Raw genomic sequence first — 22,742 nt, forward strand, 5'->3', positions numbered from 1 at the left:
GGGAGAGACTTACACGAAAGGCGCAGTTCAGCCCTGCTCAGTTCATGGCTCCGAAAACCACCACTGCGCGCCCCGTCGGGGAACACGCTTTCCCGCACCCATTTCCCCGACAGTCTCGCTGCTTCCAAGTGTCGCGTGCATTGCTTAAGGCGCGCGAAAGGGTCCTAAGAACACCAGGGTCTAGCTTTCCGGTTCCGACGTTAAAATGGAAACGGGAACCCCCCCAAGTGGGGACACTTTTCTTCCTTCGCTCCCACTCAGTCCGTTCAAAGTATATATATTTTTAATATAGGAAATGCTTTAAAACAAATCTGTACCTTATACCCTTCTTTCCTTTTTTTCCTTTAAAGTTAGAGAGCCGAGCTGTTAGGGACGCCACCCCTAAAACAAGAGGGCCGAGGCCGGGCTCGCCAAGCAGCCCCTCCGGGTGCCTCGCTTCTCCCCTCCTCACGCGCACTCTCCCGGCTGGCTTCTGGGGGCCTAAAACTCTTTCTCCCCCCGGGAGCACGCTGGCTGCCGGCTTGGCCTCGGTAGCGCTTGGAGAGGGGGAGAGATACGTGTCTGAGCCCCGAGTTTTCCTCGAGTCCCTCCGGCCTACTCGGCTTCTTCCAAGCAGGCGCGTTTTCTATGAGAATCCGTCGCTCAAGCGCCTTTTTTGTTTTGTTTTGATTGACCTCTCTTTTCCTGCCCAAAAAGAAGTTCACAGCTGGACCCAACTTTAAACTTCAGTGCTTAAAGGGAAAGAAATCATATATATTTTTAAACAAAACTGCGAGGGTCTCGTGGAAGGACAGTCCCGTGGTGACTTCTAGGGAGTCGCTCCAAAGTCAGCAATCCAAGGAGAGCGGCCGGTGATGTTTATTTCGTAGTAACGAATAAGTAATTTATTAATTACTAATAAATGCTATAAAAATTAACACCGCAGTAGGAAAGTGCCACATTCGATGCAACTTTTTTCTAAAGTTCAAGATAAGAGGGAGGGCGATGGCCGCCCCACCATCTCTTGGGCGAGGCGGCACCTGCAGTTTCCAGATCTTCCTGGGCTCCGCAGCCCTCGGACGAGGCCGCGCGATCCTAGGGAGGTTTACTCGGAAGTAAGCCCTATCGAGGGCCATGGAGCCTGCTGCTTCCAGGTCAGTATGTACTGCATAGGATTGCAGCCTGTTAAGTCACAGTGCAGCCTCGGACCTCTCTCTTTCTCTTTCCCTCTCTCTGCCCCGAGGGAGCCCCCATCGCTCTCGGCACAGGCCCCGGCCGAGTCACAGGTGTCTCTCCAGCGAGACGCCCCACATGGGAAGCGCGGGATCCTCAGCTCTGCTGCCAGGATCGTGAGCAGCGCAGGGGGAGCCCAGAAGGATTCCACACACACCCCACCTACCGTGTAAACAGAATTCAAACTGGATAGGAACCATCAGTCGATATTAAAGGGGGCCGGGAGAGAGGTTAAGGGTGAAATTCTAAGTGCATTCCCCTGGGAGGAAGATGAGCGGCAAGGACAGAGGCTTTCCCTTCCAAGAGAAAACAGAGGGGAGTTTGGGATGTGCAGATGATGGTGGGAGTTTAGAGGGCCTAGAAACTTGAAATCCAACCCAGAAATAGTAATGACAATTAATAATAATAATAATATCAACGTTATCATTATTAAAGTTAGGACAATATCCATCCCAAAAAGCCGTTCCAGGCCGATAGCCCCCGGACTTGGCAGGAGGCGATGACTAAAATCTCGGAATTTCAGCCCTTTGGGAAGGGGCTCAGTATCAAAACGGGCCTCATCGTCCCCCGTTAGGAAACAGCCTCCTAGCCCCCCCTCCAGCTGATCTCAAAGCTCTGCGCCCCAAGACGTTTGAATTGCGACGAACACCTCCAAACTAACCTCCCACTTCGCAAGCTGCATTCCAGCACCCCAAAGTTTCACTTCGCCAATCCCTAAAAAAAATTAATAATTCAGTTCTGCTCCTTCAATTCTGCTCGCATTCCTTCAAATGAGAGGCTGCCCAGCTCGATCCTGCCCATCTGGATTTGGGAGATATGGGGCTTCTGCAAGCCGAGGCACCCTCCCTGGAGAGCAAGTCTTCCGAGTCCACGTGCCTCGGATCGGGACCCCCCTCTCCCTTCCAGTGACAACCAGTGAACCTTCCCCAGCCCTCGGGGATCCACACCCAGGCGCATCCCCTCGAGCGGAAGCGGCTAACCTAGGAGGATCCCGTGGCCCCCAGGCCAGCGCGCCGCGCTTCCCTGTGGATCCCTCTCTCGCCTTGATCCCTGCCAAACTTTGAGCGCAAAAAAAAAAAAAAAAGACGGACGGAGTCTGTTCCCTGCCGCCCCGACGGCTTCGGACTGACCTGTGGAATCCATGTCAGGTTCCTCCAGCAACCCACAATGCATGCTGTTCCCATGGACAGTGCAGGAGCCCCCAAAGTCCTGAAGTTTTGTGGAGTTCCCCTGTTTTTGCTCAGAGATGCCGGCGAAAGAAAAGAGGGAGAAGGAGGTGTGCTGGTGTGGGGGGTGGTGGAGGTTAGAAAGGGGGTGAGAGGGGGGAGAGAAAGAGAGAGAGAAGGAAGGGGGGAGAAGAGAGAGAGAGGGAGAGATCCTCAGTAAATCCAACAGGGCAACGCCAGAGCCGTCAAAATGTTTGCGGATGTTTCATGGGAAAAAGCGTCATTTTATAGGAGCCCTGATGGGAGAAATGTCATTGATAGGCCGGCCAGCCTGATGAATGGCTGCTAGTCAGATGGGGATGTGGCAAGGCTCAATGTGAACCCCATTGTGCCACTGTTTTGAATAAGAAAAGCGCTCCCCCAGCGAGGGGGGGCTTCAGATCTACGCAAGCCCGACACTTCTCCCCCCCCTTCCCCGGCTGCCTCTCCCTCCTCCCCACTTGCCATTAGGGAACGTTTGTCTTGGTTAAAGTTCCAGAGAGAGAGAGAGACGCCCCCTCTTCTTCCACTGCTCCCCCATCCACCACCCAGCTTTTGGCTCCTTGCAGGCTGAGATCAAAATTGGCTTAGATCTCTCTCTCTCTCTCGGGCACTGTTTGGGGGCATGTAAAGACTATGTTAGACCTCCTCTTCTTAGGGAATCGCTCAGAGCATCTTGGAAGCGCAGGTTGTTTCTGGACTAAGGAGTCCATGCTAGGTGTAAACTGTTCACACATGTAGAATCTTTTTTAAGATACCCATCGAAATGTGAACGCTACAGATTTGTTTTCTCAAACATCACAGAAATAGGCTTCCAGACTAGAGTATTGCTGGGGTCTAACGTGTGAAGAGGCCCTAAAATGCACGCAGGAGCAGGAAACAAACCCGTCTCCCCATCATCACTGGGATAAATCTAAGCGCTTCTTTTCTTCTCTTTCGGTTATTAGAGTAAGGAAGAAGTTAGTGCGTGTGTTCCCGGGAGGGGAAGAGATAGATGTTGTGGATTGAAATATGCCTGATCCCATCCGGAGGTCTGAAGATTTCCCAGAGACTTTCCCCCCTCTTGCAGGGTTGTTTGGAGGCAGAGATGCGTGCAGGCTGGTGGGGGAAGATGGGAGAAAAGTTGCCCGTTTCTTCTGAAGGCGTCTCTCTGTGTGCTGGGAAGGGCTCAAGCGAGTAGCAAAACTGGAGCTCTGATAAAGTGGCTGGTTTCGAGAGAAGGGAAAGCTGTGATTAGAATATGAATGGAAGGCTAGGAGAGGAAGAGAAAAGGGGATTACGGCTGAATTACTTTGACCATGGACAGAGCCAACATGGTTTAAAAAAGGGAGGGAGGAAGCCACCCTCTCCTCCCCCTCCTCTCCCTATATTCTCTTTAAGGCAGAAAAACACACACACACACACCATGCCCATATTCCCCCATCACACCCCATGCCCCAAATGCAGCATATGGAAACCTTTGGAGGGATCCAAAACGGTTTGGAGCAAATTCACTACATGCTTTTACAATATTTTGAAAGTAAAAAAAAACAAAAAAAAACAAAAACTAACGAGGGGTAGGAAAGAAAGGCCGGTGGAAATTTGCAGATCAAAGTCCTGGGGGGGCAAAGTTAAATAGAGAAGCTGGAGTCAGAATGGAAGAAAAAGCCAGAGGGGATGTCTGGATCATAAATTCCAATGAGGTGGTTTAAAACAGAAAAAGCAGCAGCAGCAAACTCTCTGATATCACGAGGAGGAGATAGAAAACACTAGCGATCAAGGAGAAAAATAAATGTCAGACTGTTCCGGGGGTCTCCTATTGGATTAATGCTTTGAAAGAAACAGGAGCTGCTGGTGGAGGTGGAGGGAGCAGCCTTGGCAGGCGGAGAAGGCACCCAAGGTGCCCTCTGTTGTCGAACCCTGGCTAGGTGGGCACATGTCTGCATTGCTGGGCAATGCCCCAGCAGGACAGGCAGAAAATGACCCGGAGCCAGGGCTCAATAGGGAGCCGTTCATGAATGATAATATATCCAAATAGCTTTACAAAGGAGTTTTCCTAAGTTCCCAAAACATCTCATGTAACCTTACACTGGTCATCTTTTTCAATGGACCTTGTGCGCCAAGACTTGGCAGCCCCCTGGGGACTCATGTGGCCCTCAAGCAGATTTCATGCAGATGACAAGGTGGATGGAAGGAGTTTGAATTACCACCACCCCATACTCTTTTCCCTCCCTTTCTTTCCTGAGATGCTTAAGAGGGTGTGTTTTCTTTGGCCCTGCTCAGCACCAACTCAGGGCCCACCCAGTGCCAAGATGCATCAAACAGGCAAAAGGTTGCCTACTTCGCTGTAGGCACAGGAAGTCATACCAGGCTAAGCAGGCCACCACCTTCCTGCTGTAGGAGAACCAGTGTGATGTGATAGAGTGAGCGTTGGGTGATGACCAGGAGGAACAGGGTGGTCGTCCATGCACCAGATACCAGAACCAGAGTGGCACAGAGCAGACCTGCGCTGAAGCTCTCAGTGCAGTTCTGGAAGTCCTTCTGGAGGCCTTCAGAACAGCAGCGGCTGGTGCCCATTGGGATTGGTGGGGTAAAAGCCAGGGCGACCAGCCAATAGGGGAAGCCAGAACCAAAAGGAGGCAGAGCAATCCTCTGATTGGTTGTACATGAGGCAGCTGGCAGGTGAGGACTGGCTGAGGGCAGACTGAAGGTTGTGCAGCACCCCATTCACCCTAATGGACAAGCCTCCTCTGCTTCAAGCACTGACTGGCTCTTCGGGAGGGATAGTTACTGACTGGAACTGGAACTGAAAGCATGGGGCTCCCAGTGTGGCATCCCTGTGGCTCCAGCCTTCGCACACTGAGTGGTGGGATCTCAACCCGACCACTGAAAGAGGGACCTCAGGCTACATGCATTTGTCTGAACGCACGTAGGCTCTTTTACAAGGTTGGGCATCCTGACCCGGCAGAGTTCTGGACCACAGGAAGGAGCCTGTGCATATTCAGATGAACTTGCATGAACACATCCCCTTCAGACCTTCCATCCAGTGGGTGCGTTGGAGGGTAGAAGCAATGTAAAATAAGGATATGGGTGCGGTGGACAACCTTGGGGTCTCAAATTTCAGCAGTGCCCTGTGCAACACCAAAATTCTGCACCGCCTGCCTCTCACCTTCCATTCTACATAATAGTTGCAGAGCCCCCTGCGGCGCCCCTGTGGATCCATGCCCAGTGCAATGTGGATTTTAGGTTGCACCCCCCCTAAACCCACCTCTGGTGGGGACAAGGGTCACATTCCTCTCTCCATGCAAATGCATGGGGGAAAAACTTCTGGAAGGGGTGTGTGTGTCTTAGTTCTCAATCAACATGGTAGCACACACAGCCCACAAGTGCATTTTTTGATATTCTTTATTTTGTTCTGCTTTTCTGAGGGCATTTGCCCAATCTATGGCAACTGACCAAACTGCGGGAGGCAGTGGAAGACAGGAATGCCTGGCGTGCTTTGATCCATGTGGTCACGAAGAGTCAGACACGACTAAATGACTAAACAACAACAACAGCAATGGCAACTATAATACTGAGCTTGGCATCTTCTGCCAATACATTTTGCGCTATGATACAGCAATGAAGAAGTATCACTCACAGCCTCCGTTATGAATGGCTGGTGGGGTGAGGAATTGCTGCTAAAGGTACATGGAAGTGGCAACTGGGGAAAAGTATTTCCCAGCGGGGTCCCCAGTGTCTCTGGGCAGGCCACCCTGTCCAAATCCTGCAAAGCTGTTGTGAATATAAAATGAGAACATAGCTGAACCCACTCTGCATCCTCAAGTGTGGGGAAAGGCCTCTAAGTCAGTTGTCAGGTCTTGTGCCATCTGATATATGTTCAGACCGGCTTGTAGTGCCGCAGGGAAGCAAAGGGAGCCCACAAGTTATTTTCATCTCAACCTCACCCACACATCAAATACCTTGCATTCTTGAGAAAGCCAGGACACCCCATCTAAACAATGCTGCTGTAGAGGAAGGCTTGCACACCAAGCTCAGCGAAGACACTTTTGCAGACTGTGTAACATTGGGGGGAAAGCAGGTAATCTTCATAATCACCCAGAAGATCAGGTGCTCCTAATAATATCAATGGATAATTTGATGAGCAGGTAACATAGGGTGATTGGAGGTAGTCATTTCTAGTTACTGCTTTCCTTTATCAACAGGGGAAGGCCCATAGCTCAGTGGCAGAGCACCTGATCTGCATGCAAAAGGTCCTACGTTCAGTCTCCAGCATCTCTTAAGGCTGTGAAAGACACCTGTCTGAATCCATCTTGTGTAGGCAACACTGAGCTAGATGGACCAAAAATCTGACTTCTTACATGGCAGCCCTCTATGCTCCTTAGATTAAATCAGTTTAGGTTTCATTATTGGATCAAGTTATTTAAAAGCTTTTTCTATATTCTGTTTTTTTGCTTTATACTGTATATATATATTTCCTGATAACAACCTTTTGTGTGGTGCTTTTAATATAGCTTTTATGGTATTTAACTTCTGTCTATTTTTTGCATATATTATTAGCATTGCATTAATGGCTTCCCCCCTTACCAACGTTTCATTTGTGACGTAGTCTTGTGATATACTGCATTTAATAAAAATAACCCACCTATGAAATAATATCTGCTGCTCCTGCATGCAGTGAGTTAGGACTTTTCAGACTTTTACTGTCAAGCCCACCCCTCCCTTTTTTCTTTTTTAAAAATATAAACTCATTTAATTCCTCAACATTTATAGTACATTAAATTCAGGAATGCCAACAGCCTCTTTATTCTAGTGCAGTAATTCAAGTCTGTTTGCAGACTAAGGGCACCACTTTGGAAAATAATTTATAAAGGTGGTCATTACTTCCAGCAGCAAAATGAGGATTTGGCTAGGACAGGACACAAACTGCATTCAGCATCTCAGCTGGACTAACATCCTAGTGACCTTCACATTGAATAACATTTCTGGTAAACAGCTTTGCCTGGACACTGGAATACAAAGTGATAAAGAAGCTGGACTGGGAACAAAAACTCTGGTGGCCAACATTTTGCCTACCACAGCTCATTGTGTTGATACCGCAAGATCCTGAAGCATTCTTCAGGCCATCCCATCTCCATCAACTATCTGAGAAAAGTCACTGGACAGAAATCCAACCACACTGTGGAAATAATTAACAGTGAGCAATGGGGAGAAAGGCGATTCCGTTCAGTGTCATAGGTGAAGCTCTCTGATTCACACTTTGCGCAAACTGAAACACGGCTTTCCTTCGACATTTTAACCTCTCTGAATTTGAAATGCAGTCCTCCAGCCACGTAATGTCTACAAAAATCCATATAGTAGGGGGAAGAGTGCATAAAAGTGCACTGATTAGCGAAAATAACATACAAAAAGGTGTTCTATTTGGAAGACTGCTTTGCATAAACATACATATTAGGAAAAATTGCATGCAAAAATGTGTATATTAGGTGAAGTGTGCAACTAAAATGCTGATAGATTTTCATGAGGACTTTAAAAAGTCCCCAAGCTGGAAAAGTACAGAACTGTACTGTATTTAAGATTGAAAAAATGAGAAACTGAAACTGAAACTGACACATTCGCCAAGTGTGATCTTATACATGCCTATTCAGAGGTAAACCTTATTAAATTCGATAAGGTTGTACTGTAAAAGGTTGGTTTAGCCTGACTAAACAGTTGGTTCATGTTAGCCTTCTAATCCTCATTCAATAATCACCAGCGTTTTACCATGTTTCTGACATTCTACGGTGGTACCTTGGGTTAAGTACTTAAGTCGTTCTTAACCTGAAGCACCACTTTAGCTAATGGGGCCTCCTGCTGCTGCTGCGCCGCCGGAGCACGATTTCTGTTCTCATCCTGAAGCAAAGTTCTTAACCTGAGGTAATATTTCTGGGTTAGCGGAATCTGTAACCTGAAGCGTATGTAACCTGAAGCGTATGTAACCCGAGGTACCATTGTATTAGTAAGCACTCACATTTTCCCTTCAACTCTTCTCTTTAAAGAGTTGTCATTTGTTTTGTATGATTGTTTCTAAGCTTGAACCTGATTATTTAAAACATTTACACATTGCTGCTGCCGTGAGTGCTGGAAGGAAGACTGCTCCCTGCTGCAAGGCCCATTTCCACCTGGCCTAGGGGACAGGTCCCAGACTCATCCTGAAAAGCCAAAAGAGGCTCCTGGGAGACCACTGGGACATTGCTGGAACAACTCTTGGGTCGGGGAAACTGGCTAAAATGTTTTACAATGTTTAAAACAGTTCTAATTTTGGTTCCTCTGTTTTGTTTTTGTCAGGCTGGGGCTAGTTAAATGTTTAGTTGGGGTTGGCAGTTATTTTAATTTGGGTATAACTTTAAACTGTTTATTATAATTATTGTTATTATTATTGGTTTCTATTGATTTATTGGTTTGTTTTTGCCTGTATGGGATATTCAGCTTTTTAATGTTTGATGTTTTGTTTCTTATGTGTGCTGTAAGCTGCTCAAGAGTGGCTGGGGATGAATTTCGCTGCATCAGATGCTCTCCAGCTCCTCCTACTTTCTTAGTGGACCACAAATGAAACGTGAGCCAGCAGTGTGGTGTGGCAGCTAAAAAGGCTAATGCAGTTTTGGATTTCCAGCTTGCCAGTTGTAATAGCACTTCTCTGTTCTGCTCAGCTGGAGTTCAGATCTGGATGCCAGAGTTTAAGGAGGATATCAACAAACTGGAAGGTGTCTGGAGGGTAGCTTCCTGGGTTTTGTTAATTAATCTTTTTTTTTTTTTAACATTGCTATGTATTCAGTGATATCTTGGGAAGAGTCAAGCTTGGCTGCCATTTATTACAGTAGTTTCCGAGGAAGTACTGAAACAAAAATACATTCTGGAGTTTTCATCAATATTAACTGTACTACTGCATGAAATTTGTATTTCAACTCTACTGATGCATGGAATTTGTTTCATATACGGATATTAACTTTACTAATTTATACTGGCTGTTGTACCTTGCTGAGAATTAGTTGTGTGTTTTGGATTTATATGTATTTGCACTACATTCTTTTATATTAGGTTGAATCTTTTATTGTATATACATTTTATTAATTCACCATTCATTTATTTATTAATCCATAATTTGGTTATTATGTTTGTGTTATTAAGGGGCCTCTTCCTCTGGTTTATCTTTGTGCCTGGAGTGTGACGTCAACAAATGAGGAGGGATCTGAAGTCCAGCTCTTATGAGAATAGGTTGAAGGAGTTTGGTGTATTTAGCTTGGAGTAGAGATGATTAAGAGGCGATAGCATAGTTGTCTTCAAATACTTGGAAGGGCTGCCACATAGATAATGGAGCAAGTTTGTTTTCTTTTGCTCCAGAGTGGGTAGCCCCTTACTCAGTGGGTTCAAATTACAAAGAAAAAGGATTTAGACTAAACACTTGGGGGGGGGACGACTTATTGATGGTATAAGCTGCTCAACAATGGAACAAATTGCTGCAGAAAGTGATAGGCTCTCCTTGGGTAGAGGTTTTAATGCAGCCACCTATTAGCAATACCATAGTACTGGTTTTCTTGCATCAATAGACACTTAGACTGGATGGTCTTTAAGATCTTTTCTGACTCTGGTTCTATTCTTCTTTCACATTTATTTACCAAAATTTACATACTGCTTCATTGTTAAAATAAAAAAAAACCCACTCCTCGAAGTGGTTTACAAAAATATAAAACATTTCAAGTGACTTTTGTGAAGTTAAGTGCCAACAGTCTAGTTCCACCGCAGCACATCTCTTTTGTAGAGACCCAGCCTGGTCCCAAAATGCTCCGCAGTGCCTTACGGATCTGAACTCTTCATCCTGACACCACCTATCTAGTTAATTTACATCGCTCTACCTGTTTTAGCAGGCTCTGCAAGAAGATCAAACCTAGCCATTCTTAAGGAAATCAGCCCTGAGTGCTCACTGGAAGGACAGATCGTGAAGCTTAGGCTCCAATACTTTGGCCACCTCATGAGAAGAGAAGACTCCCTGGAAAAGACCCTGATGTTGGGAAAGATGGAAGGCACAAGGAGAAGGGGATGCCAGAGGACGAGATGGTTGGACAGTGTTCTCGAAGCTACCAGCATGAGTTTGACCAAACTGCGGGAGGCAGTGGAAGACAGGAGTGCCTGGTGTGCTCTGGTCCATGGGATCACGAAGATTCGGACACAACTAAACAACAACAAAGTGGACAGAACAGATACCATTTCTGAAAATGCTATCTTAGAATGTCCTCAGGGTCAGCTTCTTACCCACACTTGTTTTCCAGGACCTTAGAGAGATATTTCCTAATGTCACTAGCACAGATAGTCAGGGTATGCAGTAGCTACATGACTAGATTCAGATCAGTTCAGCACTTTGGAAAGCAGCTTGCTCTGGTACAAAGCACTTTGGAGGCTCAGGGCCTGAATCTGTTGCATCCCGCCCCCCCCCTATTATGGGGAATCAAAAATAGCTGCAACCCTCCCCAGCTGCCCCCCCCTTAGACAGAAGTATGTGCAATCTGCAGGTATAGTAGCCCCTACAAACTGGATAAAGCCTTCCAAATTATAGGCAAATGGGTCCAGGCACCTTTAAAGTTCAGTTTGTGCGGACAGGAAAACTAATAAATTTGCTTTGCTCTCCGTGGTTAATTACGAATATGGCATACATCATGCAGATGTCTCTGGAAAAGTAGCATTTTCAGAAGCATGGGGCCAATAACAAGGGAGTAATTATAAATGTGTGGGGAACTTCAAGCTGGTGTTCTGCTCAATTGGCCCTGTAAAGGAATGGGAACTTACTGGACTATTTGAATGGGCCTTGTATGATAGACTGATGCAAATCATATGGGAATTTGCATCTTTGTTGTCTGCTACATCTCTTTCTTGATTTGAGTTTAGAGTTAACGTGTGAAGCCTGATCTGCTTTGGGGCTCAGCAGAACTTCATTGTGTATGTGAGAAATGGGAGATCTCTTGTCCAAGAGTGGGGGAAATTAAAAGCCACTAATTTCCTGAAGCCTGCAGCTCAAGGGGCAGAGCATGTGATTGGCAGGGAGCAGGTAGAGAAAGGATATAGAAAAGGGAACCAGGCTGGAGGTGGGTCTAGCATAAGAAGAAAATGCTCTGTAAGCTTGGAAGAAAGGAGAGTCTGGTAAAGTGAGGGATGGTTTATGTTCAGGGAAAGTGGCTGGTACTTTAATCTACTTTAATTTGTTATTTTGCTCCACTGGGGAATTTGCTGAATTTGCATATTTCCTTGAAACTCTATTTTTTCCCCATCTTAGTATACCGTTGACTTGTTTCATAAACCTGCGTGGCCTCAGCTTATTGTAAACAAACTCATGTCTGGAAACCATAAACTGTGCTACTTTGAGAGACTTCAGGGAGACCCAAGGCTAGAGTTTAGGCTGGTGGAGAAAGGGCACACTAGCAGAGAAAATTTCCTCCAGCAAGTTATTAAAAGGGGAAAGGGAGGGTGCAAGACATGGGTGCGTATTCTGCTGTGGCCAGATCTTCTTTTCCCTAGAAGCACGGGACCCAGGGTGCTGGGAAGCGGCTGTCACAGACACCCAATGATAGGTAGGAATGTGTGGGAATGTGCCACAGAAGGACTTGAATGTCCAGCATTTCCAAGCAAGTAGCTATGATAAGATCACAAAACAGACAAGAACAAGGTGATGTTATTTCAACATATCCTTCTTAAAGCACTATATTTGGAGAGCTCTGTAAAACTATCCCCCCTCTGATTTGAACCTACGGCTGACACTCTTAATAGGATCTCAGTATTGCTACACCACAAAAGCTCAAGACTTGAAAAACGTAACTGAAAATTTTTTAATCATTAAAAAACCCCAAACATTGTGCAAAAACAGTTACACTAACCCCAAACTGTGCACCAGTTAAGACTGCAAAACTGTTCTTTGAAATCCTATTGATTTCAATACTGTGTTCCCACTCTTAAGTTTATGCACATATTTAAATACTGTGTTGACAAAGGAAGCAATCCACTAAGCATGGCTGATCTGCAGTGCTTCCATCCATTTGAAGTGGAAACTGAGTTTGCATAGTCCCAGTGCCTTGGTGTAAGGGGGCACCTAGCTTAGTGCCACAGATAAACACCGCCTGAGTCTTTGCGCTAACAGCTTCCAACTGTTCTTCTTCAGCATTGTCCGGCAGTCAAAGAGAGAAGAAAAAAACAGTAAGGAATTAGGGGCCAATTTGGTTTTAGCACTTCTGAAGCCACTTAAGCTCTTTCCGATTATATTTCCGCTTGCCATTTTGTCCCTCCATTCCTCAACACTTTCATTCATTATACTTGGCCAGTTTTAGTCTGGGTATAATGTTCATAGACTGGAGTTCTTGGAATAACAGTTTACAGGCATATGGTATGCGCAGGGAAGACACATGACAGGAAGACTTGCAGTAATGGCACCTGAAAGATAGGAAAGAAACACCAAGGTCATTGTATATTTACGTAAAAGAGACAAAGAGATATATCCATTTCTTTATTGTATTTTATCACCATCTTTTGGCTAAATTCCTCCCAAGTTGGTTAAGAATTAATTGCAATAAAATAAATACAGGAAAAACAATTAAAATTCAATCAGCCTATATATTGGTTAATTTACAAAATGTTAAATTAGGAGAGAGGGGAGAGTAATAATAATAATAAATAATAATAACTTTTATTTATATCCCGCCCTCCCCAGCCAAAGCCGGGCTCAGGGCGGCTAACAACAATAAAACAGTACAAAAAGTATTTGCATCACCGCCAAAATGGCTTTGTCCCTGGTTGCTACCTGCTTCACCTACGATGGTGAAGCACTTGGAGGAGATAATCTGCTGGTGACCTCAAAACACAGGCAGGTTTATATGGGAACAGGTGTTCCTCCAGGTACAGAGGATCCCAAGGTACACAGGGCTTTAAAAAGTCAACAGCAACACTTCAAATTGTGCTCAGAAATGAGGTAGAAGCTGCTATTTAAATGTTTAGCTTGGGGTAGCTGCCCCAATGAAGGTGGCAAATTGTAAGACTCATACTCTCTTAATCACTGCTATTTATGAAGAATTACTACTCTGCCCAAAGTCATCCAGTTGTGGTCACCTAAGGCAGGGTTAGCCAGTGTTGTGCCTTCAGATGTGGCTGGACTACAGCTCCCATCAGCTCCTGCTACCAAGGCCAATGGTCAGGGATGATGGGAGTTGTAGTCCAACAAAATTATGGTGGGCAGCATGTTGGCTACCCATGAGCTAAACTCCATGTACTGGCACTACAGAGCTGAACCTAATGTAAAATAAAGCCAGGCAAATTGTTCCTATGGTAGATGAACAGCTGAAGAAGGAAACTAAATTACTTTCCCTACAGAAGGCAGACTGGCTGCCTTTGCAGCCAAGGAGCATCTTACCTAACCAAGACCTCAACTCTTCCCCCACTTCAACAGCAGTTCTATTTAATTTTCCCACAATCCCAGGGAGAACTGCTATGATAGAAGCATTCAGGGACATAGTAGGATTTTTAAACAGTGACTCCGCTCTTCCCCTTGAGCACCAGAAAAAGGGGGGGGGGTCCAGGACAGTCCTTCCCTGTCAAGGTGCTGAACCCCAAACAGCTGCCTGATGACACCTGGTGCTGATGCAGAACTTGTGTGTTGCAATTTTGGAACTGGATTATAGAATCACTTTGGCGACTGGTGGCTTTGAAAGTGCCACTTTTGAGTAATTATTTTACACCCCTTTGCAAATTACATTTTAAGTATGAAATAGGTCAGCATTATCTTATAATGAGCTAATCCCAGTCTACAAAGAAGGGTCATTCTGTACCAGTTCCCTTCCTCTCCCACCCTACTTCCACCACTGGCCCACCTGCTGTAAATGTTGAATGTAAACTGGTGTGCTCCCCTAACTGCAGTACGAGCCTCTGTTGCAGCCCTGTATTACCAAGGAAACCTTCAGTAAGAGGCACAGAAATGTTAATTGTGGTATTCCAATTTAGGGGTGAAGAATGAGGTGCCCCCTCAATCTAATTTGTGTGCTGAATGAATGGCCAGACCTGTACTTGCTGGAGCTGAGAGGAAAGGCAACAATACGTTCACCCACACACCACAATTAACAGGTTTCCCCGAGTACGCCTGTCCAAAAGCAAAAGGGAGCCCACTAATTCAGTTGCTCATGGTTTCATTATGACCAAGCACATACATTTTTAGGGATGATTAAAAAAAAAGAAAAAAGAAGGTGGTTTGGGCTGTTTGGATCTTACTCCCCAACCTGTGTAGTGAGATTAAAATCTTCCTCCCACAAGTCATTTGGCATCACATTGAAACAGGCAATAGAGGGGGGAGGCGTGTGTGCCTGAGTCCTGTTTCCCCCACCGCAGGTAGAAGAGCAAGGGGGCTAAAAATTTTCCAAAGAGCTCACAGGATGTCAGTTTTCCTGGGTTGATCATATATGTCGCTGGGGATGCAGCTAAGGACACCATTAAGTTGGGCATTATTGTGCCTTTGAAATGCCCATAAGCATCATCCTAGAGCCTACACAGAAAAGGTTACACAGCATGTTGGGAAGAGAAAATGGCAACATGAAGACTAATCCTAGAAAGCATTGCTTGGAGATCTGAGACCACAGATCTTGTTTGCTCAGTGCGTAGTAGCCCAGTTGGGAGCATGAGACTCTTAATCTTAAGGTCATGGGTTCGAGACCCCTGTTGGGCAAAAGATTCCTGCATTGCAGGGGGTCAGACTAGATGACCCTCACAGTCCCTTCCAACTCTACAATTCTATGATTCTAAGACAAATATAAATAATAAAATTTATCAACCGCAACCATCTCTTGTATACAGTTTGGTTGCATTTCTGGATAATGCACAGACCTAACTGCTTTGGGCAAGGGCCGCGGCTCGGCGGTAGAGAAATTGACTTGCATGCAGATGGTTCCAGATTCAATCCCCAGCAAGACCAAGCAGGGCTGGGACAGACTCTGAAGAGCTGCTGTCAGTCAGTGTGGACAACGCTGAGCTAGATGGACCAATGGTCTGACCTGGTATCAGGCAACTTGCTGTGTTCCTAGAAGTCTGCTAGTGGTACAGCAGGCTCCAAGATTGCCTTTCTATGTACCCTGCCTCCCACTGCAGGGCTTCTTCATGCGAAGATGGCAGAGTCAAGAAGAATGCACTTTTGACCGACTGGAAAGAAAGGCCAAGAGGTTGTGTGCACTCTTTTGGGCCCACACTGTTTATCCAATTCCCTTTCCTACTTCACTGTGAATTATATAGCACCATCTATGTGCATGATGCTTTACAAATGATGAGACAGGTCTCTGCCCCAAGGGGCTTGTAATCTATAATTCCACACAGGGAAGACAACAGGTGAAGAATGAAGGCTTATTTCCCTTAGGCCTGCCTACAAAAGGGTATGTGGAGCAAGAGGCTGTGCTGAAGGCTTCCCAGAAAGCCAAATACTTCCAGATCTGTGAAATAAAAAAAAATCTGCTTAGCTCAACACGTCATCATTCTACTGGATTTTCTGCTTTGGCAGCTGCATTCATATAGTCACCAATTCTAACCCTCTCATCATGGCTTTCCAAAATAGGCTTTAGAAACTCCAGCTTAAGGCAAGGCAGCCTCCCACAACCTGGGGGCCTCTGGATGTTTGAGACTGCAACTCCCATCAGCCCCTGCCACCATGACCAGTGACCAGAGATGATGGGAACTGCAGTCCAAAATGTCTGGGGGCACCAGGTTGGGGAAGGCTGGTGTTAACGTCCTTGCTGAGTGCTTGAAATTCTGGACTAAGGCAATGCATAGCTGATGATTGCATAAAGTAAAAACATTCTGGATAGCATTGTTTTTACTCTGCTGTCCCCCTCCTTGAAGGAGCCAAGTTCTAGCGCCAACAAAATTGTCTATTGTTAAGTTGCACTAGAAATGCTATCTGGTTGACGGTTGTTGGTGATACGTCCAACTCAAATAGCCACCTTCCTTTTCAGTCCATGTAGTTTTTAGAGTCATGTCGTGCAATAAGCTTGTTTATATACCAATTCCTCACTAAAGCTGGCCAAGACCATTTCAGAGGTCTGGAGCTGCTGTAATTGCCTAGTTTCTATTGTGTTGCTCATTACAGGGCTGCTGGGCTCCCACTATTGACAGACAGAACACATCATCACCTAATAAGAACCTAATAACTGGATAAGAAACCCAATTACAGGTTATGCTCCCTCAACCAGTAAATACATTAGAAGACCAGAATTGCATGCCTTTCCAGAGTTTATATAGGGCAAATCACAACATTTGAACAAGTTTTATGAAATTGCAAATGTCATTCTTCCTATTTACCTTAAAACTGTAATCTTTTTCCTGTAGTGAGTGGCCATAGCTATGAATTGTAATTTTCTGCATATTTAGCATTTTATTTTTTTATGGAACCCAACAACAGACACAATCATGTGAACCTCAGTTGTTGTTTTTTTAAAAAAAATCTAGTTTATAATCCTTATGAAAGTATGAAAAGTAGTCTGAAGATTGCAAATTCAAATGTTCAAGAAGCAAAGCTCCTACACCCTTCCATGGCTACATGCATCTTTTTTATAGTCTTCAATTGCTTTCCTCTGACCTCTAAAAACCTCTAGTTCTTGTTTCTTCCTTTTGAGGCTATACTACACCTGGCAAAGCATCTGCAAGCATATTGAGGATGCAGAATCTTCTCTGCTTTGCTGCAAGGAAAAAACCCAACCCTTTCTGCACTTGCAGATAAATATATGCCGTGTATAATGCTAGCCTTTATGTTTCCTACATCCACCAAATACCAAAGGAAAAAATATATATGAGAGTCTAAATTAAAGACCTTAAGCTTTATGAAAAGAGCTAAATGACATTCAAAATGCCCGGTGTCTGAAAAGCCACATGATGATGGTTTATATGTATAATTTGTCTTGGCATGAAAAGCTGGTTGTCAGAGTTGGAACTGGGCGTGGTGGCATACAGTCCTTGAAGGAAGCCAATCGTTTGATGTGTTTTCTTCCTAAAGGAAGAGGTAGTTGGGTTCTGGCCAATGCTGCCGTTGTGCAAATGGGGGGAGACTTCTGCTCATGTAATGGGACTTCACCCTGTAGCCACACCCCCCACCATACACCCTCAAAACTCTGCTTCAGGAGGTCGGGAGGCCCTTTAGAGCAGATTTCTGGGGAAGCAGAAGTTCTGTTGCTCGAGTGGAAGTCTGCTTGCACAGCACTGGATACAACCCATAGCCTTTCCCCTTTCCATTACCTTAGTAATACTTCAGGTGTCTGCCTCCATTTATCAGGTCTTAAGTGTTTTGAGAACACTGTGTAGCAATCTGTTCCCCATCCAGTCACTTCTGAGCTTCTAATCTCTCTACCTCCCTTTTGATCTTTCAGCTTAGTACCACTCCCTCTGTACTCCTTTCCTCTGGGCCTTGTATAGTGGTTTCTTCCCAGAGAAAGTGACTTTTCACATCCTTAACGGAAGCAGCAGTGTTTACCAACGTTCTATTGCAGGTGCGTTCCCTCGAAATAGATAAAATTCTCATGATGTTCCATTACACTACAGCAATTCATCCAGTGGTTAGCAAGTGGTTTGTAATTGACAGGTTGTTTTTTTTAAAGATTAAAAGCAGAGTAACTGAATAAAGCTTTTAGGACTGTGCAAGCCAATAGGAGTCTTGCCCTGTGCAAATAACAGTCTATAAGTCCTTTTCCATCTGTGCCATGGGAAAGAAGAAAAGCTTCAAGAATTTTCTAGGTTAAGCAGGAAAACCCATGCACACAGGTAAGGCAAAGGAGGGCGACTTGATTTTACAAGCAAAATTTGCAGGGAGGAAAAAAAAGTCTCCCTCGCAATCTCTGTTACATCCCTTCCCTCTGCTTTTGCTCTGCACGAGTCCAAGCCACTGAACAAAAGGTATAGTCCCACTAAGTTCTTTTGCCAGCCTTTTCAGTGTGGTCTAATTTGGATCTTAGATGAGAAAAGGACATTGACACAGCTGGTCTCCTCTCTTCTGAAAGCACTGTGATAAGTCAGCTATTTGTAACATGGGTGAGACATGCAATCACATCTTTGTCTCAATTCCTACACTCAGCCCTTTTTGTTTGCCTAAGTTTAGATGGTAGCTTTTCTTTTTTTATATATATATATGGTTGGAATATCTCCAGAAAAGTAGATACTCTTCTGCCAAAAACACAAGGGAGAGCCCAATTCCCTTTTAAATGATTTTTGTCCTGTAAAGACATAATCCAGAAGCTCTGCGGGCACTACAAAAACTTCACTAAACCCCTGACTAGAAGGACTAAATAATCTTTGAGGTTTGCTTTGTAAGAAGAACACAGGCATCACATTAATACCAAGAATAAATTATTAGCATTTTTTAAAAAAAGTCTTGTAAAGAGCTACCTTTCTTCGAGTTGGCATTGCAAGTATCCTCTGTGTCACAGGTCAAAATGCAACTTGTGCAAAGCACCGCATTACATTCATTTGTCGAGGGAAACCTCTCACTTAACGTAAAAGCAGGGACCACACACATATGCAAGCTTCTGGGTAAACCACATTGAAACATTAAAAATTCAGTTGTCTGCTTACCAGCCAGAGTAGCCTAACAATCCACACTGGCCACACACATCCACTTCAAATGCGTCGCTCGAAATCATAAGTCTTTCCAGCAGGAGCATGCTAGCTCCATAGCCTATCAGGCAATCCCGTTCCATTTCTCCCAGCCGTAAGCCTCCATCACGCGAGCGGCCTTCCGTCGGTTGCCTTTCAATCAAACAGGTAGAGACTTTTGAGAATGTTGTCCCACTGAAACAGGTAATCCCACCCCCACCCCCCAAAATAAACCACACCAGAATGCTGCTAAATGTTCAGCATCAAAAGAGTGTCTATTTCTACTTCAGGAGTCTAGAGCAGGATTAGCCAACATGAGACCCTCCAGATGTCGATGGATTCCCATGAACCCCAACCAGCACGGTCAATAGTCATGGATGATGGGTGTTGTAGTTCGGCAACATCTGGAGGCCATGACACTGGCTATCCCTGGTCTATGTAAGGCTCATATGTATGGTCTAACTTAAGGCTGTAGTTAGGCCCAATGATCCAAAAGGAATGAGGCTGGCCTAAGAGGAGGCATATGCAGCAGAAAAGGGGCGTGCATTGCTCCCTGGTCCTCATTCATTTGGCTTATAAAGGGCGACTGGGTGGGGAGAAGTAGAAGAATGGGAAGAGGCTTCCATTCAGCCCAGAAGACCACTTACCGCTTCTAACCGTCTCTCCTGGTATGTCCCACAGAGGACCTTACGGTCTTCAAACAAAAACATATTGGAGTTCCTGGGCCACAGGGAGGTTAGGCTGGCCTCAACCAGAGCCAGGGCTTTTTCGGCTGTGGCTCCAATCTGGTGGAACGCTCTGTCACAAGAGACTAGGGCCCTGCGGGACTTGACATCTTTCCACAGGGCCTGCAAGACAGCAGGACTTTGGCCAGGGCACAGCCTGACCCCCTCCTTTGGCAATCCTCACAGAACTCTAGCCCAGTGGTTGCCATTAATCTGATTTGAGCTGATTTTATAATGAAATGATTTTAGAATGTTGTATATTTTGCTGTTGTTAGCCGCTCTGAGCCCGGCTTCGGCTGGGGAGGGCGGGAAATAAATAAATAAATAAATAAATTATTATTATTATTATTATTATTATTAAAAAATAATGTCTCTCCACTTGCTATGTGAATTGTGTATTTTTCTTTTTAAGTAGCATCCAGATTCCGCCGCCCCCCTTTTGAAACCAAAGAACACCAACACGTCACTCCCTGGCTTCAGAATGACCAGTTTACATTTTTTCAAGCTATAGTTGAAGCGGAGAGCCTTTGCATTCTGTGCAAGATTCTACACGTGTATAGCTGTTGAGAAATGGAGCAGACCTGAAGGCTACCTTTTGGTGTTGTGCATTTGTGCTTGTGATCCTGTCTCTGCCATACCTGGTAAGGACAGCTCTGGGCCCTCGAGCTCTTGCATGCATCTTATCCAAAACCATGTGCTTCAGTTTCTGGTAATACACTGGCCCAAAATAGATGTAGGCTTCTAATGGCTCCCTGAGAAGGAAGAAGAAAATTTCTTTCAGAGAAGCTAAGAAAGTATTGTTTATAAGATTACAAAAAGGAAAACAGGTATTAGTGACTGTGAGAGTAAGTAGGATAAATCCCAGTTCCCCCAAGTCCTGCACTATCGCCAACCACTAGGCTTCCGGTTGACCACATTCTCTGTACCCCCTTCAGAAATAACCCATGGAGAACTTCAGGAGGATGATACCTCTGTGGATACCTCTGAAAATAACTAAAATGTTAAATAGCTTCAAGAGAGTTCCTCCAGCTATTAAGATTCCAGGTCATGGGAGAGTTTCCATAAGTCATCCTCTTAAGCCAGTCTAAGTCACGTCTATAAGCTGGCATGTGGCGCTGCTCCTGAATTCTTGGTAGGTACAATTGCAATCCATTGCTGTTACATGACCTTCAAGAAAATTATTGGAACTGAAAATGATAGTGTGGGAGAAGGGAAGCAGTTTTAGGCACCCGAAGCAAATGTAGACAAATTAGAGGATTTCAAATAACACATTGTGGGGCAAAAGAAAACATTTTCCACCCTGCATAATTTCTCTAAAGGAGTCATACTGCCCATGTTTTTCAGCTAGGATCATCCTCATCTATTAGCCTTGTAACTGAAAGGTCTCCAAGTGACTTACAGCACATTTTAAAATGTAAATGCATCATACCATTAAGAGATTCATACAAAACACCTGCAGTTCATTAAGATAAATAAATGTATTTCCCCCTATCCTTAACTGGAGTAGCAAACCAGATTTAGGACAAGCAAAGATATAGTTTATGAAAGAGGAAGAATTGACAGATGGAACAGGTTAGTGGGCCAGATTATGTTGGTGTTAGAGTGGGGGGGGGGGAGGATGTGGTAGAAAATAGAAAGGTAGGATTAAGGTACATTTTAAAAACACAGACGCGTTGGGCCATATGGCCGTGTCTTGCTTCCTAAACCTTCTCATATTCCTTTGAACTCCACATCTCTGAAGACAGTCTGATCAACACAGCAGGAAGTTAACAGACCAGCCAACTATGCCAGACCGACTCCACAATCGGCAAAAGCCGCTCACAAAAACTCCCAACGGACAAGCACCTGCCTTCAATGTCGTATTTTGCTATTGCATTCGGTTCAAGGCTGCTAATCATATTCCAAGAGCACACGGCACCTCTGCCAAAACTGCTTAGAACTTTTTGTATTTTAAGTGACAAAAAACCCCTCCACTGCAAGAATAAGCTGGCTTCTTAATTTTGTTTGATGCTCTAGTGGCAGGGTTCTTTTTAAATAATAATAAAAAACCATGTGCAGCTATTCACATTAAAGTTATGCACACATGGCACTATTAGATATTAGAAACAGGAACATGTACACGGCACAGCAGTCGCCTGCAGGAGGTTCTTACCCAGTAATGCCAGATGTTACATAGTCCTTCCCCAGGTAGTTATACCCGTGACGCACAAGATCTTCACACACGTCCTTCACTTTACTCCCGCCAAATGCAGTTCCGTAGTGAAATCTGCCATCCAGGACACCAGCTTTTCCGGCCAGAAGTTCAATTAGTTTTCCCACCTATGCAGCAGAAAGCAGAGATATTTTAAGTTTGGCGAGAAGTCTCCAAATATTGTAGTCTTCTAGAGATTTCTCCCTTCATCTGTCTAAGGTGCAAAGAGAAGGAACTGACGAGGATAAACAAAATCCTGTGGGCAAATACTAGTCCAAACACGACAGGCTCCTAGGCCCGTATATCCAAGGGAATATTGGGCTTGTGTCTCTTGTTGCATGGCAAACTGAAGGGACTTTCAGCAGCAAGCAGCCTATGAGGTGGAAGGGGAGGCTGCCGTTCAAATAAATATGTCCCACTGGGTGGGCCCAAACCCATGAGCATACTTAAAGCAGCTTTTCAGACCCCAGACAGAAACCTGAAGTTGATCCTATATTCTGTAATCATGGCCAATGTTAGGTAGAACAAGTGAGCTATTTCAGGTAGATTGAATTTGGATATTTTAAAAAGGCAGCATGTTGTTACCACACACACACACACACACACACACACATATATATTTTCAAGGAAGGGGAGAAGAGGTTGTGAAATTTTCAGCATCAGGTACCAAAATTACTAGGTTGGCTTTTGGGTACTGTCAGGGAACTGCCATCGGAGCCAAGAGTGGAGGTAAGGCTCCCCGACCATGCAGGAGAAGGGACCAGTAGAGGGAGAGAGAACACTTCCTTTGGGGAAGGTTATCAG

At 45.0% G+C, this 22,742-nt stretch overlaps 2 protein-coding genes and 1 long non-coding RNA gene across 4 annotated transcripts in view; 1 reads left to right on the plus strand and 2 right to left on the minus strand.

Moving 5' to 3' along the window:
- RFX4 (regulatory factor X4) overlaps nucleotides 1-2,846 on the minus strand; it is a 67,847-nt gene extending 65,001 nt beyond the window's left edge. Inside the window, exon 1 of one of the 2 annotated variants that reach the window (XM_082241180.1) lies at nucleotides 2,343-2,846. In XM_082241180.1, coding sequence (XP_082097306.1) covers nucleotides 2,343-2,385 — 43 coding nt within the window. In that variant the 5' untranslated portion in view covers nucleotides 2,386-2,846. The remainder of the gene's footprint in view (nucleotides 1-2,342) is intronic. The other variant, XM_082241178.1, reaches the window with a different exon arrangement.
- LOC309542429 lies at nucleotides 14-11,738 on the plus strand. Its single transcript, XR_014224236.1, has 2 exons — nucleotides 14-1,133; nucleotides 6,602-11,738. It is a non-coding gene; the product is annotated as an uncharacterized lncRNA (long non-coding RNA).
- A 488-nt stretch (nucleotides 11,739-12,226) lies between these two features.
- Nucleotides 12,227-22,742, minus strand: part of POLR3B (RNA polymerase III subunit B) — a 64,788-nt gene continuing 54,272 nt past the window's right edge. Inside the window, exons 25-28 of the mRNA XM_082241171.1 lie at nucleotides 21,900-22,066; nucleotides 20,386-20,499; nucleotides 19,002-19,175; nucleotides 12,227-12,848 (exon numbers count right to left, since the gene is read on the minus strand). Of these exons, the coding sequence (XP_082097297.1) occupies nucleotides 12,719-12,848; nucleotides 19,002-19,175; nucleotides 20,386-20,499; nucleotides 21,900-22,066 (585 nt within the window). The 3' untranslated portion in view covers nucleotides 12,227-12,718. The remainder of the gene's footprint in view (nucleotides 12,849-19,001; nucleotides 19,176-20,385; nucleotides 20,500-21,899; nucleotides 22,067-22,742) is intronic.

This window comes from Podarcis vaucheri (genome assembly GCF_965113315.1).
Source record: "Podarcis vaucheri genome assembly, chromosome: 10".
Taxonomy (NCBI): domain Eukaryota; kingdom Metazoa; phylum Chordata; class Lepidosauria; order Squamata; family Lacertidae; genus Podarcis; species Podarcis vaucheri.